Raw genomic sequence first — 16,799 nt, 5'->3', positions numbered from 1 at the left:
TATATTAACTCCGCGGCTTCTAGTTCCTCCAGCTTCCTTCCCAAGCTGCGTGCACTGGTGTAGCTTGGCACTCAGCCTTGATGCCTTCTTGTAAGATAACCTCTTAATTCCCTTGTAGCATTTTTCTGAGTTTCCCCATTGTCTTCTCCTATTGCCTCAGTAGTCCCTGGCTCATCATCATAAGATTTCACATGTGTAGCAGAAGGCCTCTCCTAGAACCATGTCCCTTTAACCTAGCTATGTTGTTTTCACATTCAGTGTGCAAATTCCAGTGTTTTAAGACTTTACACCTTGAGGGTTAGTATTGTATACAAGTTCTGGGTGAAAACTTGTTTTCTTGGACTAATAGTTGAATTTGCTGCTTTGCCAGAAGATCATTCTTTTTCATCATCTTAATGTTTGGGTTTTGATTTGTTTTGTTTCCTGATCATGAATTCACTAATTGAGACTCCTTCCTCAGCCTAGGAAATCCCAAAGCAGTCTGAATCAACAGGAGTTTTACATTTTTGTCCAATTAAAAGGTTAGCACTAAGCATAGAGCTGTGCAAAATAGAGATGCGGACATTTGGATCTGAGAATCTCATTACTTCCAAGGAAGGAAACCAAAGCATGGATAAATTTCCTATTCTTAGCCAGCTGCATTTTACTGTTTTGTTTTGATTTTAGATGAACGTTATCTAATCACAACTTTCTGCCCTGACTTTGCTTCCTTCCTTTCAGGAATGTACACATAATCTACCTTGAGATAATTTTATTCCCTCTTTTCCTGAGTCATGGTGAAATATGTTTACAAATCATATTAATATAGAAATCCCCTCCCCTAACAACATTCTACTTAATCTGAACACATATTCAAGTTGATTGTAGTTTAGAAATACATCTTTTCATTCTTCAAACAGTTTTATTAAAATGTATTGTGGTAATTCATGAGGCTATTTTTTTCATTAGCATAGGAAGAATTTTTAAGTATTGTTTGTTTTTTAAAGACGAGAAGTATTTTGTGATTTCACAGTGTGTTTGGCTACCTTTCTTCAAACCTTGTGATTCTCAATCCCATTGGCAAATGTCAGCCAAATGTACATACAGAAATCTCAAAGTTAATTAGGTTCTGACAGGTTTTGTGAAAAAGATGACTGGATAAAGGAGAAAGTTGTTGCATACATCTTGGTATATTAAAATAAGCTGGCACAAAAATACTTATCAGAATGTTTAAGGAGCGTGTGCCAGTTCTTCACTGCTGAAGAAACATTAGTTCTGTGCCTCTGCAGAACCCAAGAATGGGTTTTGTGAGCTTTTGTGCACTCCCTTTCAAACAAGAGAGAATCATTCACATCTTCACAGTAAACTTGAATGTCTTTTCTCATAAAATGCTACAGTAAAGCTGTGTGGAAGAGTTGCTGGATTAAATTCTGTAGTCCATATCAGCCCATGCTCCAGATTTAGGTAGTCAGAATGATTTCTTCAGAATAAACCATCGTTGTTAGAGATTTACTTATTTTTAAAGGGGATGAAAATTCATTTTGATTCATTTTATTAAGCTCTGCTAAAAAACAAGATAAAAATATTTTAAAATAACCAAAATAGAATACAGATATGTGAAATAGATTTCTGAACTTCATCGACTAATATATTTGAATTAATGTGTGAAGTTTGGCATCACAAAAATGTATACATATTCCTCCAAGTAAAACCAATACTTTAAGTAGTTGTCATCTTCTTGACATAATGTCTGGTATTATATGCAAATTTCAAAAGTTGTTAGCAATTCCTCTAGATTCCAAATTAAGTGGTGACTAGTCTGACCTCCAATTGAAACAACACATTACCAGCAGGGTAAAACAAGCATCTCAAAGAGAATTTGTTGTGAGAATAACAGTGTATGCCATTTGTGGATGAAAGGAAGCAACTTCTTAGGAAAAAAAAATATTGTATTTAGGAACAAAGGATGTTGACCTGACTATACTGTATTTTAAAAAAGAATTTGGAATGAGGCTAGGTAACTGATTGAACATGGTTTTCTTATATCTTGCTGTAACAGAGAGGGAGAGACTCCTCATCTGTGGTTGTATAATTTGGGAAAACCAGAAGAGTGGAGAGATGCACCAGTAATCTGAGACGTCAGACTGCTGCCAGAAACTTGCTTTTAGTTCTGCTGATCAGATGTTAAAAAAAAAAATCTGAAAAGCTTATCCAATTGTACAAAACATACCTTGTTAGCGTACTCCAGCTCTATTTTAAATTTCTGGGTTCTTTTATTTTGAGTGCTGATTTGTAGGTTTGTTACCATGTGCTGACTTGTTAGAAGTGCAAACATGATCTTTGATTATTATTTAATGTTTCTGAAAAATTCTCCCCTTCCACAGCCACATCCCTGAAGAAATCAGGGATGGTTGTCAAATACATTTCTCAGCTAGTACTTCGTCACCCAAACACTGCATAGGAGTATCCTAGGAGTGTGTCTATAACAGTGTGCTTCAATACTATGTGGTCTAATCAGTAACTTGGAGTTGTTTTGTTATGTGCAGCTTAATAATACTAAGAACTTTTTTTATAGGAGACATTTATTTTGGGGATGTCATAGCTGAGAACTGATTCCAATTTCTTTTGGAAAATGTTTCTTCCAGGCACAAGGTGGTGGTGTCTGTTAGTCCAAGGACCTCTTGGACTAAAAACTATAAAAGAAAATCTTTTCTTTTATACCAATTTTGCTCTTGTTAGAATCATAGAATCACAAGGCTGGAAACAACATACAAGATCATCTAGTCCAACCATCCTCCCATCACCATTGCTACCACAAGCACTAAACCATGTCTTGTAACTTCTCATCTAGATGCCTCTTGAACATTGCCAGGGATGGCGTCTCTAACACCTTCCTGGGCAGGCCATTCCAGTGCCTCACCACTCACTGAGAGATTTTTTTCTTTATATCTAACCTAAACCTGCTCTGGTACAACTTGTGGTCATTTCCTCTGGTCCTATTCGTTGCCTGGGAGAAGAGGCCCACCCCCTCCTCACCACAACCCCCCTTCAGGAAGTGGTAGAGTGCAATAAGGTCTCCTCTGAGCCTCCTCTTCTCCTGACTAAACAACACCAGCTCCCTCAGTCGCTCCTCGTAAGACCTGTGCTCCAGACACCTCAACATTTTCATTGCCCTTCTCTGGACACGCTCCAGGGCTTCAATGTCTTTCTTATAGTGAGGAGCTCAAAATTGAACACAGTAATCAAGGTGCAGCCTCACTACCTTTTTTGTTTAAAATAAATACATTCTGAAATATGAAAGAACTGGTGAAAGTAACAATGCCAAACTAGTACAGTTGTTCTGAGGCACACAGTTACTTGATAATATTTAGTTCTGCCTCCAAGAAGGCTTTATTCTTCCCTATGTGGCCTAAACTTCCATGAATACTGGTGCCATTTTCTAAAAACGACATTATAAAAAATAAAAACACATAAAAAAAATAAAAATGGAGTTTTTAACCCCTCAAGTACAATAATCACATCAAGATATAGCACAAGAGTCTGACTTCTCAGTTTGATGGATTGTAAAATATCAACTATTGGCCATCTGAAGTAGCTAGAAAAACTATTAATCTGATATTACATTTAAAAAAAATGTAAGTACCATCTCTAAAGAAAACAGCTATTTATTTATTTGAGAAAACCTCAAGAATTCATTTATTAACGTCCCTCTCCCAGTCCACAGGAACATCAGTTGCACTGATCTAAATCTTCATATTTAATATTTCAAGAAGCATCTAGATGAGGTGCTAAGGGGTATGATTTAGTAGTTCAGTGGGTAGGAATGGTGATAGGAGGATGGTTGGGCTAGATGGTCTTGTAGGTCCTTTCTAACATAGTGTATCTGTGTTTCCATATTTCTATTTGTGTAATCTGATCTTAAATCTCTCCTGTAATGAAAATCACTTCACACTCTTTTCCAGAGTTCACTGCTACCATTTTATCCTATCCACTATGGTCAAAGAACATTTTTTATTGTCTACTGCAGCAGGAAAAACAAATTTATTTCCTTTTCTTTTTTTCTTTTTCCCAAGAAAATTATTGTATTTTCTCATATTTGAGTGAAGATCTGACAGGCTGTTTCCTACACTTTCATCACATGCTACTTGATTTTGTTTGTTCTTGGAGTGTCTGCTGAGAAGTAATTAAGTCACTTGTCACTTTTGGATGCTAAGAGGAACAGATTGTAAAGCACTCTCATGCATTTTTCTGTGGTTTTATCTTCTTTCCTCTTCCTTTTCCTTCCTTCCTTTCTTTCTTTTTCCTCAAAATACATCCTTTTTTCATTCTTTTTCTTTCTTCCTTTTTTATTTCTTCCTTCATTTCTTCTTTTCCTATCCTTCTTCCCTCCCTTCTTCCTTCCTTTCTATGTAAGAGGATAGTATTTCTTATTTTTACTTGCCTTATTAGTCAATGCTCAGACCATTTTTAGAAGAATTTGTTAATCATCTTTTGAGTAGAAATTGTATGGAGAGATGTGGTCCTTTTGGTCTACTGGTACCTGAAAGCTAGGACATAGGGTGTTAAGAGTGACAAAAACTTCGAAAAGGTAGTAATCAGAAAAACAACTACCATCTTTGGTTTCCTCCCAGGAGTGATGGCTGTGAATATCAAAATGTTCAGGCTCTATGGATTCTTTTTATTGATCTTAAAGGCTATGAGTTTATAGTAGATAATTAGGAAAAAATATTTTTTCTAGGGAACCTAGTGGCTCCTCACCCTAATCACAGAATCACATGATTGTAGGGGTTGGAAGGTACCTCCATAGATGTTAAGTCTATACCCCCTGCCAAAGCAGGCTTCCTGCATCAGGTTGCACAGGTAGGCATCCAGATGTGTATAAACAGAAACATCTTCCAGTGCATAAGTGGCATATCACCCATTACACATTTACACATGCACTTAGCTTTGAGCTTGATAGCATTACTTTCATGTTGGAAGTGAAGCTTCTGCTTGATTTTACAAACACGATTTCACTGCTTACATTAGCAGGAAGCAATGTTTCAAGTCTGGATGCTTATTATGTCTCTAGTAAGGCGGAAAGATTTAATGCTGCATAAATTTTTTCTGAGGATGAAAAAAAACATGTAAACCTCTGCTTACAGGCATTTTATGAGAGGCATTTTAGCTCTTTGTTAGAGGGGCTCTCAGTCTCTCTAGTTTCCTCTATTTTTGCTCTATTATTTCCATATGGCCTAGCTACTGAATATTTTGATAAAAGTGTGAACATGTACACCCACCCCAATCCACGTCTTTATTTTCTAAACATACTACAGGAAAGAATACAAATTTACCTCACTCTTGCACTCATTTTCCTAAAACTATTATTATTGATGTCAATGGGTAGTCAGGAAAAATGGAAACCAGAACAAAACAAGAAACCATAAAAGATTAAAACCACCATTTCAAATGGAGATCATTAGCTCAAGCTGTAACACAAATATTTTTGCAATGTGCCAAATAACAGCCTCTGACCAGCAAAGAAAAACAAACCAACTAAAAAAGCTTGATTATGCTGGGGATATTCAAGTAATAGATTTTGCTTTGTCCTTCATGCTAAATACTAGAAGTATTGGAAATCTGAGGTTGGAATGCTGAAAATTACGTATGTATACTTGTGTATTTGTAGGTGTACATGTTTACTTCTAGTCCATGTATATGCATTTCTGCAGAAACCAATCCTTTGTGCTTGCAGAAAGTGTCTAATATGAATGTACTCACAACTATTATTTAAGAAAAGGCTAATATATAAAGATTGACTGCAAACTGTTTCATTTTGTGAAGAGGTTCTTTTTTTTTTGTTATGGATACTCCATCAAGTTTCATTAAGGATCTGACTGTGAGGTCTTGTTTTTCAACCAGGTCTTTGCCAAAAAATTGTGTTGCCAATTACAGTCTGGGTGGTGATTTGTCCTGGTGTTTTAGCAGTTGTGTTATTTAGCCTTTCTTTGCTTACTGCTATCTAGCATAATGTTTATCATCTCCATTATTATTGTAGATGGGCCATGGACTAATAATTATGAAACAGAGAAAAAAATTATACAGGCAATGGGCACAGCTGCAATAAGCTCAGAAAGAGCAACACAACAAATACTTATGTTAAGTGGCTGATGTACAACCAGGATGGTATCTCTTCAGCCCTGTAATTTGAAATTTTTTAATTTTCAGCTTAATTTACTGTTCCTTTCCAGTTATCCAGACTGAGATCATGTGTCTTTTCCAACACATAGAAAAGACACTATTAAAGCTGAATAACAAGAGACTGCAGAATTAGCAAAATTTATCTTTTGCCCATAATATTCTAAATATGTCAGTCATTAAGTTCCCTTGCTTTTCTAATACATCTAATTTTAGTTCTTTCAAAATGTTCCTTCACTTGGTAATTGAAGCCAATCTAAACTTAATCTAACTTAATCTAAGTTAGCTAATCTAACTTAAGTTTTGTCTGTTCGGTCAGTGTTAGATGGTGGCAATAACAGCAGTGTTTGTTCAGGTTCAGTTTCTTCTGCATTCAAAATATGTAAATTAAACTGTAATAGGTGATTTTGTAGCTAATTTTAGTAATACCTCCCTATGTACATTGATAACAGAGACTAAGACATGAAATACACTGTGCCTCTGACCAAGGGAGCTGTATTTTGCACTACTTATAGTTCAGCTTGAATTAGGGAACAGAGAACTTGCTGGTACAGAGTAGTTGGCTGCTTTAAGCAGCTGGGTTTGCTTTGGCTCCATTTTAAATAATATTAAACAGCAGTCCAACAGAATTTGAAGTTCATATCTTCAAAGTAAAACTTAATTATTTTTTTTTAATCAGTTATTTCCACTAAAATTATACATGGCCTGGGAACTGCAGTTAAGCAGCTTATTGCCCTAATTGTAGTGAACTATAATATTCCAGGGTTTTTTCTTTTTCATGTTGTTTTTTCTCATTCAGTTACTTTTGAAACAAACACATCTTATTCACTATATTGAACTGTAGAGAAATATAAAATGAGAACAAATGCAAATATGGTTACAGTAAATCATAGTGACTTCCAAAACACATTACATTATATTCGTTTCAGAATATAATTAAAATAGTGGGCTTAGCAACTACATGAGAATAAGGCAAGTATGTATTTCTGTGTACCCTGTATTGAGGGACTACAGATATTTGAGAAGCACTGAAGAAGTAAAGATGGATAAAGATGAAACTGTGCTGTTTTCAGTGTTGCCAGCTTCCTACTCACATAGTATGACAACAAACTCATGAAGTACCTGAATACATCATGATAAATATCATCATTATGAAGAGCATACAACTCCAACTAAAAGCCTTTGTTAACTTCTGATACTGAATAGCTACTTTGCATCAATTCCAGTGAATAAATTACAACAACATCCCCCTATTGTAATGGCTGCTTTGAAAGTGATGTCTCCTATTTTGTTATGTTACCCTGTGACATCAGAGGCAGATGTTGGTGGCATGGCAGTAGATGTTGGACCTTCCCACTAACACTCCTTTAAATGTTGCTGCTGGGTGACAGACGGCAGCAAAGGGGCAGCTTGATAAACTGATATCTGATGCAGAAGTGCACATGAAGCAAAGTTATGCCCTTGAATTCCTTTGTTTCTTTGTGCTGTTTTGCATTTCCCCTCTTTGTTCCTTGCTTTGGTCTGTAACGAATGTAGATATGTTTTTCCTTTTCTTCTCATGTTTCTATACCCTTTCCATTCTTTCTGTGAAACACCCATTGCAATGCAGTTTATTTTCAGTGTTTCTTGGAGTAACTTCTTACTGTTAACATCCACTCCAGCTTTGAGAGAAATGGAAACTGAACTTCAGAGGGCCTTTATTTGCAATAATCTGCAAAATTCCTACAGTGGCTTATGAACAATTTTGTGTGCCTGTTTGTTGTTGTTTTTGAAGGTTTTTTTATTTCAGTTGCAGTAAGTATTTGTGCTGACCATGAATAAACTACCGAGTATCTGAAAATACTGAGAATATTACATCTACTATCGATGTTTGACAATATTACTTAAAAGTTGTAAAGTGAACAGTGCAGTTCCAATTATAACTTTATTTTGTGTTGAAATGTTTTATTATGCCAACAGAATGCTGTAGAAAAATCATTTACTTCAAACATTGCAGTAGTCAAGCATCACTCTAGTTGTTATTTATGATGAATGTTTGCTGTTAGAATAAAAAATGTAGGACCCTCACTGCCCAGTCTGAAGGACTTTATGTAGTCTCTAAAGACACATCAGGATACATTTCAAGTTTCACCCCCTTATTTGTTTCTGGTTGGATTATCACACACTATCTCCTAAGCTTACTTGTTTATCTTCAAGACATCATTTTATGGAAAATAAAACTTTTTATATCCTGCTTTTGCATCATACTCTCCACCACATTTCGTACAAAAGGCATTTTTATTAGAAACACAACTGTTTACTGAGGATGATAAAGCTATACCTGTGGAATAATAATGAAATCACATGGTGCTTTAAGAAATGTTTAAATTCTGTGGAACATTCTTAATTTGAATTCTAAGAGATTTTAAATTTGAATAATTAGCTGTCAGTATGGAACTTCATTTGGTGTAGACTAACAAGAGAAAGATTAATTTGAATTATTTTCCACTCACAGGATTTTTAAGGATCACTTGGTTCTCGACTACATTGGGGGACTGAGGTTTCCACATGTACAATGTTATGAAATATTTCTTTCCACAGGGACCTGATACCAAGGTTGTATATTTTTTAAAAGAGCATTTAGTTGAAACTCTCCAAAAAAATACCTCACAAGTTTTTAGCATGGAATGAAGCTCAACTCAAACCTAATCAAAATGCTGTGATGTGTATTTGCATGCTGGTTCCCACTCTGACAGAGTGCTAGAAAAGGCGATCTATTCCTTCAGTTTGCTAAAGTCATGGAAGTGCTATTCATAACCCAAATCATTCTGCATTTTGTTCTGATGACAGATTAAAAATGAGTTCTTACCTGGACACAGGGTATCTAATCCCAGCTCATATGCAGTTCTCAAAAAAAATATATAAATAACCTAAATAAAATATGAATCAGAGGCACTGCTCTGCTCACATCTTTGCAATTCAGCACGAACAATTACATGATAATTAAGAAACAGAAAGATTTATTTGATATCAAATATTTATTCATTCGGATTTTCCGGTTCAGACCCAGTATACCACTACTCCAGATTCTATATAGATCTGTATGCAGTGTTCCTCCCTGTGACTTTTCCAAAGATTAAATAAGAAGTTGGGAAGAAATATCAGTTTTTCATGAGAAACTAAATCTAGATGACAGATACGTGAATGTGTTAGGAGAGCTCAACTGTGTTATCAAATGTTAGTATATACCCAACTGAGTGATTATAGAGAGCAGTAGAAACTGTGGTGTCCCTTAAAGCAAGACGGACATTTATCTTGTACATATCTTGTACATAGGAAGTTCCATACTAACATGTGGAAGAACTTCTTCACAGTAAGTGTGATGGAGCACTAGAACAGGCTGCCCAGAGAGGTTGTGGAGTCTCCTATGAAGGTATTCAAGACCTGTCTGGACACCTACCTGTGGGACCTATTGCAGGGTACCTACTTTAGCCAGGGAACTGGAGTTGATGATCTCTTGAGGTCTCTTCCAACCCCTGTGATTCTGTGATCTTTGCAGTATCTCTATTTAACAACGGAGGGCAAATAAAAATTATTTCTTTCCACAGAGTCATACCCTGTCTGTGTTTCATTGGGCAGGCATAGAACAGATGTAGGAATTTAGAAAAGTGATCAATACTATAAATTGGCATTAAAAATTAACAAATTCATAAAAGGTAAATTTAGAGTTTCTCTTGGCCTCAGTAAAAGTCTACTTCCAAAAAAAATCCAAAAAGCAAAAAACCACAATCAGGTGACAATAAGCAAGATTAACTTGGTCAGAACATTCAGTAGCAGTCATTTGACTTCAAAACTTAAATTCATTCAATAAAGTATCCGAGGATCCTTTTTGATATTTAGTCTCATTGATGGGATGATTATAATAGGAAAAGGGGAAGGTGCATTATGCATGCTGAGAGTTTGCTATCCTTTGTCACAATAGCGCAATCATTTAATTGATTAGGAGAGTGCTCAGACAATGCTCAGAAGAGTTGAAGTGGATAAAGTAACAGCATTGGAAAGAAGACAATCAAGAATCTTTGGGAAGTCCCAGGAATTAAAGAATGCTATAACAGACAGAGGGAGTGCCAGCTCTCAGATTTTGCTACCCTACATAACAAGAAGATACTAGATTTAATGAAGTTGAAGAGATAGATTCTGATTTTATTAACTATACCCATGACTCTGTTGGCCTGCAATAGACAAAAGATTTTAAGCAGGAGTAGTGAAACAATTTCATCTGAGATTTTCTGAACATCCTGGAAACATCATTCCTCCCAGTTCTGACATCAGCACAGCTGGTACATAACTGAGTTTCCCATGGGGGAAATCATGGAAAACAGCTGTAAAAAATACACTGACAACAAACAGGCATTTCAGAAAGCTAATAATTATACTGAAATGTTAGGATGTACGTAAAAATGAAGATGTTTCACTAGTTTTCATGGAACTTAATCATGAAAAATGATAGCTTTAAGAGAACAGAAAAATTACATTTTTGTTTATGACAAAGTTGAGAAGGTGGATTAGAGCAAGGAACATTTAGATTGAGCATTTATGGTGAACTTTGATTCAAAATGGTTGTACTTGGGCAAGCATGCCACTTAACAATCTCTTCTATCCTCCTTTCTACAAAGTCAACTGAAATAGAATTTTTTTTTATTTCATTAATTACTTTACTGTTAATTATAGTTGAGATATCTAACAATTTGTGACACTGCTGGAGAGGAGGAATTTTCTCATCCATAACAGAAAATATGGAAAACTGCTTTAGTGTGAGCACTCTATTTTGGTGCCCAAATGAGGGATAACTGGGCAGAAATGGGAGAATATATAGGCATTCTCCTTCTTTCATCAACGAGAAAGAGAGAATCAATACTTACATTTGTTTCCTGCTACAATCACCTTGAACGATTTGAAATATAGTTTACACTTTCTGAACCTATGGTAGTACGTTTGGATGGTCAAGTGTTGCCGTCTAGTGTTGTAAAGATAGATTGCAGATGAGTATGCCTGGCATCAGTTCGCTGTGTGTGACTTTCTTGCACCCTGCTCATTTGTTTTGGTACAGCAGTGTCATCCTAGAAGTTAATCCCAGCTGTATATGAAAAGTGCACGATCATTGAGCAGCTAAGGAGGGCTAAGTTAAGAATGGTGGTATGGACAGAAGGGAAACAAAATGCATAATTTTTTACATAAGAATATATTATGTTGATGTATTCATGTATGCAATACTTTCCATCAGCTATTATTCTGAATTCTGTCCAGCAACCTTTCACATTTGTGTGCAATATTAGCATCACAGATGAGGGGCCAGGGGATGGAAAGAGTGTTGATAAACATTACAGCAAGGATTGATGTGTGTTTTCAAACCTTAATTATCATGATTACTTTGAAGTAGTAGCAAAGATTACACAAATAAAGTTCATCATCTGGGGCATAAGATGATTGTCTATAGAATATTCAAACACTTTTTATTTGTACTGTTCTGTCTGAATCACATATGTCAGTGTCAAGTAAGTAAAACTTTTCATATTTTTATGCCAGCAGTAATTGTTCTTATGCCACACACAATTGAATTTCTGTTCATTTGCTTTTGTGGGAAATTTTCTGTACTGCTGATTAGTACTCCTGTTTTGAATCTGTATGATTAAATTATGAGAGTGCATTTATCTTATTTTTGTTGACTATTTAATTTTTCAGTTATCTTACTGGCATGAAAGTAGTTGCTAAAACCTCACTGCTAAGTTCTTTCACCTTTTGTTTTCAGTTGGTTTGGTACATATTTTCAGTACTTTGCTGATTGGATTTATCTCCAAATTTTTCTCAATAGAAACTATTTCAAAACAAATATTTTTAAACATACTCTACAAGAAAAAAAGTTATTAAATTCAAACGGCCCAATTACTGTGTATTCTGACCTATTTATTTAATTATAAAGTCTGGAATGGGGGGGATGCAGAGGAAAGGCACTTTAATAAGATGTTAATACTTGTCTCAGAATATACTTCAATTCTCTTTTGAGCTAACAGTTACTACCTTCCCAAACTGAGTATCCTAGGAAACAGTTAAATAAAGTAAGTCCCTCAGATTTTATCTAGACTGTCTGCAAGGAGTTTGATGCAGAAGCAATATATTTGTGACAGTTTTGACTGTTGAGTTAGGAGATGTGACTACACTGTTTCTGTGGAGGAACTGAAGGAATATTGGAGTCAGGGGAGAAGCAAAACAGTCCATGTTTAGATTCACCTTTTTAAAAACACCAACAATATACGCATATATTGAAGTGCAGGGACTCTGGCAAATGAAACAAATTGAAATATTAAACAGAACAACTCCAATAAACACTCTCCATGGTTCAAGTATATTTCAGGTAGGCAAGCTATTACAAGGTCTCCTAGTGTATTATTTAAAGTATCTTATGAAAATGACTAATATGTTGACTGCATTTCTTGTTAATAGGATGGTGGATGTAGATGGCCAAAGGTTGGAAAGAAGGAAATTGATTCATGGTTTTGAAAGTGCTACTTCCACCATATTCTTCGTGTCATTAAGTGAACACATGATCAAGCATTGGCAGAATGAGGTAAAGAGTGGGTATATCTATCTAAGTTATGTATAGGAAGAGTGAGATTTTTAAGGCAGCATTTATACATCTTTCATATTATTATTTGCACACAATGGAACTACACTGGGAAGTTCATCAAGCAGTCACGAAGTTATATTAAACTAGCAGCCTGCATGAAAAAAGTGGAATCTACCTCAACATAAAACACGATCTTAAAATGATTTTGGCATGTCTCAGGATGTATGAAAATGAGCATCAGCAGTCTCTCTAAACAAGTAAAATTCCTTTAATCATCATTCTTTGTTAAACTCTGTGACACTTCAGAATAAATCTGTGCATGAATTAAGGAGATTGAAAACAAAGTAAATTGAAGTTCATCTCCTTTTCAAGGTCAAAAAACACGAGTCATGCTGTCTGTTCTAGAATGCCATCATCATCAGAGGCCAGATGTTGCAGGGACCAATTCAAAGAACAAAATAGTATGTAAAAAGGGAAAAGCACATGGGTGGAACGGGCACTCAATCCCACTGTCTGCATCACTGATAAAGATATTTAAGAGCTCCATTCCCAAGACAGATCCTTGGGGGCAGCACTCTTGACTGACTTCCACCTGCACACAGAACCGCTGACAGCAGCCCTCTGGCTATGACCACCTAAACTGTTTTTTATCCATTGTATAGCGTAGCCTTCAAATCCTTATCTCTCCAATTTAGAAATAAAGATTCAGTGCAAGACTATGTCAAGGGCCTCACACAGCCTTTGTCCACCGATGCAGTCACTCCAACAAAGAAAGCCACCAGACTGGTCAGGCACAATCTACCTTTGATGAGCCGTGCTGGCCGTTTCATATCACCTCCACATCTCACATAGACCTTAACATTTCTTCCTGGAGGATCTGCTCCACAGTCTTCCCAAGTGTGGATGTGAGGCTCACTGATCTGCAATTCTCCAGGTCTTCCTTTCTCCCTCTCTTGAATATTGAAGTGAATCATAGAATAGCCCAAGCTGGAGGGGGACCTACAAGGATCACTGAGTCCAACTAATGGTTCTGTACAGAACCACCCAAAATTCAAACCCTGTATCAAGGAGCACTGCCAAACACCCCATGAACTCTGACAGTTTGGGACTATAACCACTGCCCTGAAAGGCCTGCCCCATGCCCACCACCTCCACCCCAACTCAACCTGACCATGCTCTGATGCTGTTCCATGCCTTTTGCTCTGGTCTTGCTGCTCTCACCAGATAAGAGATCAGTAACATGAGAGATCAGACCACTTCCCACTGGTGAGGTCAGCTGAGTTTTTCATTGAGAAGAGGCTTCCATAGGCTGCTTATTGATTAATGCACACAGAACCTCAGATAACTTTTATAATCAAGGCTTAACTTGATTTCTTGTCCCATCATGCCATTCACAGATGTGATCCAAAAGCCAGTAAATAAAAGGATATAAAACACAAACAGCAATTCAACTAGTGCATTTCAGTTTCGCATAATAGAAGTAGTATATGTACACACAAATTAAACCAACAAGCCTTTAAAAGTCGCCTTAATGATCTCTGGTTAAGAATTTGCACACGCTGCATTTTAGAGGGTTGTAACTTTATATTAATTTTTGTTGTAGAAACAAATGAAAGAACACAGGCCTTATTTAAAATCATCATTATGTATCCATGGTTTCTGAATTCTCCAGTCATTTTGTTTTTAAATAAAAGAGACTTTCTAGAAGTGAAAATCATTTATTCCTTTCCAATTAGTTACTTTTCAGAATAGACAGGTAAGCATTCATCCCCGACTATGCTGACAAAGGTAAGTCATATATATAAATCAGCTAGATTTTGCTCACTGAATGGAGAATGGAAAGTAGAAACGTGTATTTCATATCTATGCTTTCCCACTCTGTCCTTCTGTCCTTTATTTTTAATTTATTTTTTAACTGGACCACTGAAGAATGACGTATCTTGCAGCCATTCTTTTAACAATTTAATAGCACTATCATTATTAAGTTAACAGAAGCACTTTCCACCTTAAATTATTCAAAAGAATGAAGAAAATAATCACTGGTGAATTCCATAATTTAATACAGTACTGTTTAGTTTACTAGTTATGGTGGCTAAAAAGGGTCCTGTTTACTATGTTTGTGTTGTATAAAACTTCTCTCATGGTGCTTGAGATACTCCAGCATTGCAGCAAATAATCAAAGTACACTGGGTAATATCCTTTGTATATAGAATTATAATGAATTACTTAGAACTCTAAGGTTTACTGTTAAAAAAGCATGCTCCACACATTTTGGAAAGCAGTAGCTACTGCCCCATTAATGTATGACTGAAAAAAAGCATCCCCAACCCACCCACCCCCCCCCAAAAAAAAAAAAAGATGAAGTGTATCTGTAGCTAGTTCCCATTTAAATATGCAATTAGCCTGTTCAATACCACCATGTGTTTCCTTCCTGATGTGTAGTTTGTAGCTGCTTAAAAACACCAATTATGTATTCAAACAGGACTTAAGATGCCAAAGCTGCAGGAGACTGTATCAGGATCAGAATCCTTACAAGGGGAAGGTCATCTACTCCCACTTCACTTGTGTCACAAACACAGAAAATATTTGTTTCATCTCTGCTGCTCAAGGACACAATCCTGCAACTAAACCTGAAATAGTTCCATCTGGTTTAAATTTAAAATATGTCTGCATCAGTAAGGTGTGATTTGTTGACAGCACAGTCTGTGTTGACTGAAAAGAGATGTCTTTTAAACTCAGGTAGTTTTCCACGGATTAGAGAGAAGCAAACCCTATCCTCTAGAGATTTCTATCCTTCACCTGATCTTCTCCCATTCAACGAACTTCGCAATTAATGACAGCAGCACCACTAATAGCTCAATCAGTTTTCATTCATCTGGCCAAAAACTCATACAAACAATGTCTAAAGACACTAGGCAGGCCAACTCCAGCCATCTTGAAAACATTTTTCCCCATCGCAAAACCCTACGGCAGTCACTGACACATAATTAGCTAACCCAGGAACACTCATAAAGGGCTTGTTTTAGTAGAACCTCCTGATATTAACACTTGTTCTGCTCCAAAGATGCACTGAGATCCTCTTATATATAAATGAATTAAACTGCGACTTTTCAAAGAAGTATTACAGCAGTGCTTTTTAATATCAGCATGAAATAGCAATTTATATACAGCACAGAAAAACAGAAGTCTTTCAGCATGTTTCTGTGTATTCAGCCAGATTAAGAGCTCTCAGAGCTTAATCCTGTGAAAAGCACACCTTGACCTTTCCCTGTCCATAAAAGGCATCTAATGATATTAAAAAATTAAATAATAGAGGTCCCTTTTGTCAATAGTACAGTAAAGTACGTCCAGAGCTCTTCTTGGCTCTTAAGGAGAAAACAGCCTTTAACATCTAGTTTGTTTGTCCTTCCTTTAGCATTGCAACAAGCAGTAGGAAGATGTTCTTAAAGTGCTTTAAAGTTTTGCTCATACTGCTAAATGTCAACAATCAGCATTGACTGTAAAGTGCAGTGCACTCTGGAGTGGGGTGGTAAAGGAAAAAAAGCACTCCTCACCAAACTAGAAAGGACCAAGTGGAAGTAAAAAAGAGACATTACAGCATAGAACAGCAAGTATATTGAGTGTTCTCTTCTGCATGCCCACTGTGTTATCTGTAACTCTACCTCAAAACCAGTAACTCGGTGCAAGACCTTGTGCTGCACTAATCTCTGTTCTTCAAAATAAATAAATAAACAAAAATTAGAAAAGGCAAAAGCATTTCTTGTCTTGAAATCCATAGATACTGAAGTTTCACATTACTTCTAAACTTCCAGTTGTGAGAACAAAAGAGGACAAACATGCTAACTTCTTCTAGGGCAGCAGATTTAATGGAGGATAGCACATAAAACGTCCAACCATTTGAACTACTTGATCATGTAAAATTCTGGAAAAAAAATTCTACTTAAGACTCTCAGCAGCTCTGTACCTGAGTCAAAGTTTGCTGTCTATATGAAGAGTACCTTCAGATGCCTGGAATCCAGGAGTTGGGTTTTGCTGGAGT

The 16,799-nt window shown here is 36.3% G+C and overlaps 1 protein-coding gene across 1 annotated transcript; it reads left to right on the top strand.

Moving 5' to 3' along the window:
• The first annotated feature begins 12,601 nt into the window (after positions 1-12,601).
• On the top strand, positions 12,602-15,414 carry LOC136054282 (guanine nucleotide-binding protein subunit alpha-14-like). Its single transcript, XM_065745472.1, is given in 4 exon segments — positions 12,602-12,767; positions 14,364-14,521; positions 15,237-15,364; positions 15,366-15,414. Coding segments are annotated over 4 exon segments (501 nt in total).
• Positions 15,415-16,799: the final 1,385 nt, after the last annotated feature.

This window comes from Cyrtonyx montezumae, unplaced genomic scaffold, assembly GCF_038088225.1.
Source record: "Cyrtonyx montezumae isolate F1298 unplaced genomic scaffold, pur_monq_1.0 scaffold_36, whole genome shotgun sequence".
NCBI classification, from domain to species: domain Eukaryota; kingdom Metazoa; phylum Chordata; class Aves; order Galliformes; family Odontophoridae; genus Cyrtonyx; species Cyrtonyx montezumae.
Note: the sequence above shows the minus strand (reverse complement) of the source record. Positions and strands in the feature narration are given on the sequence as shown.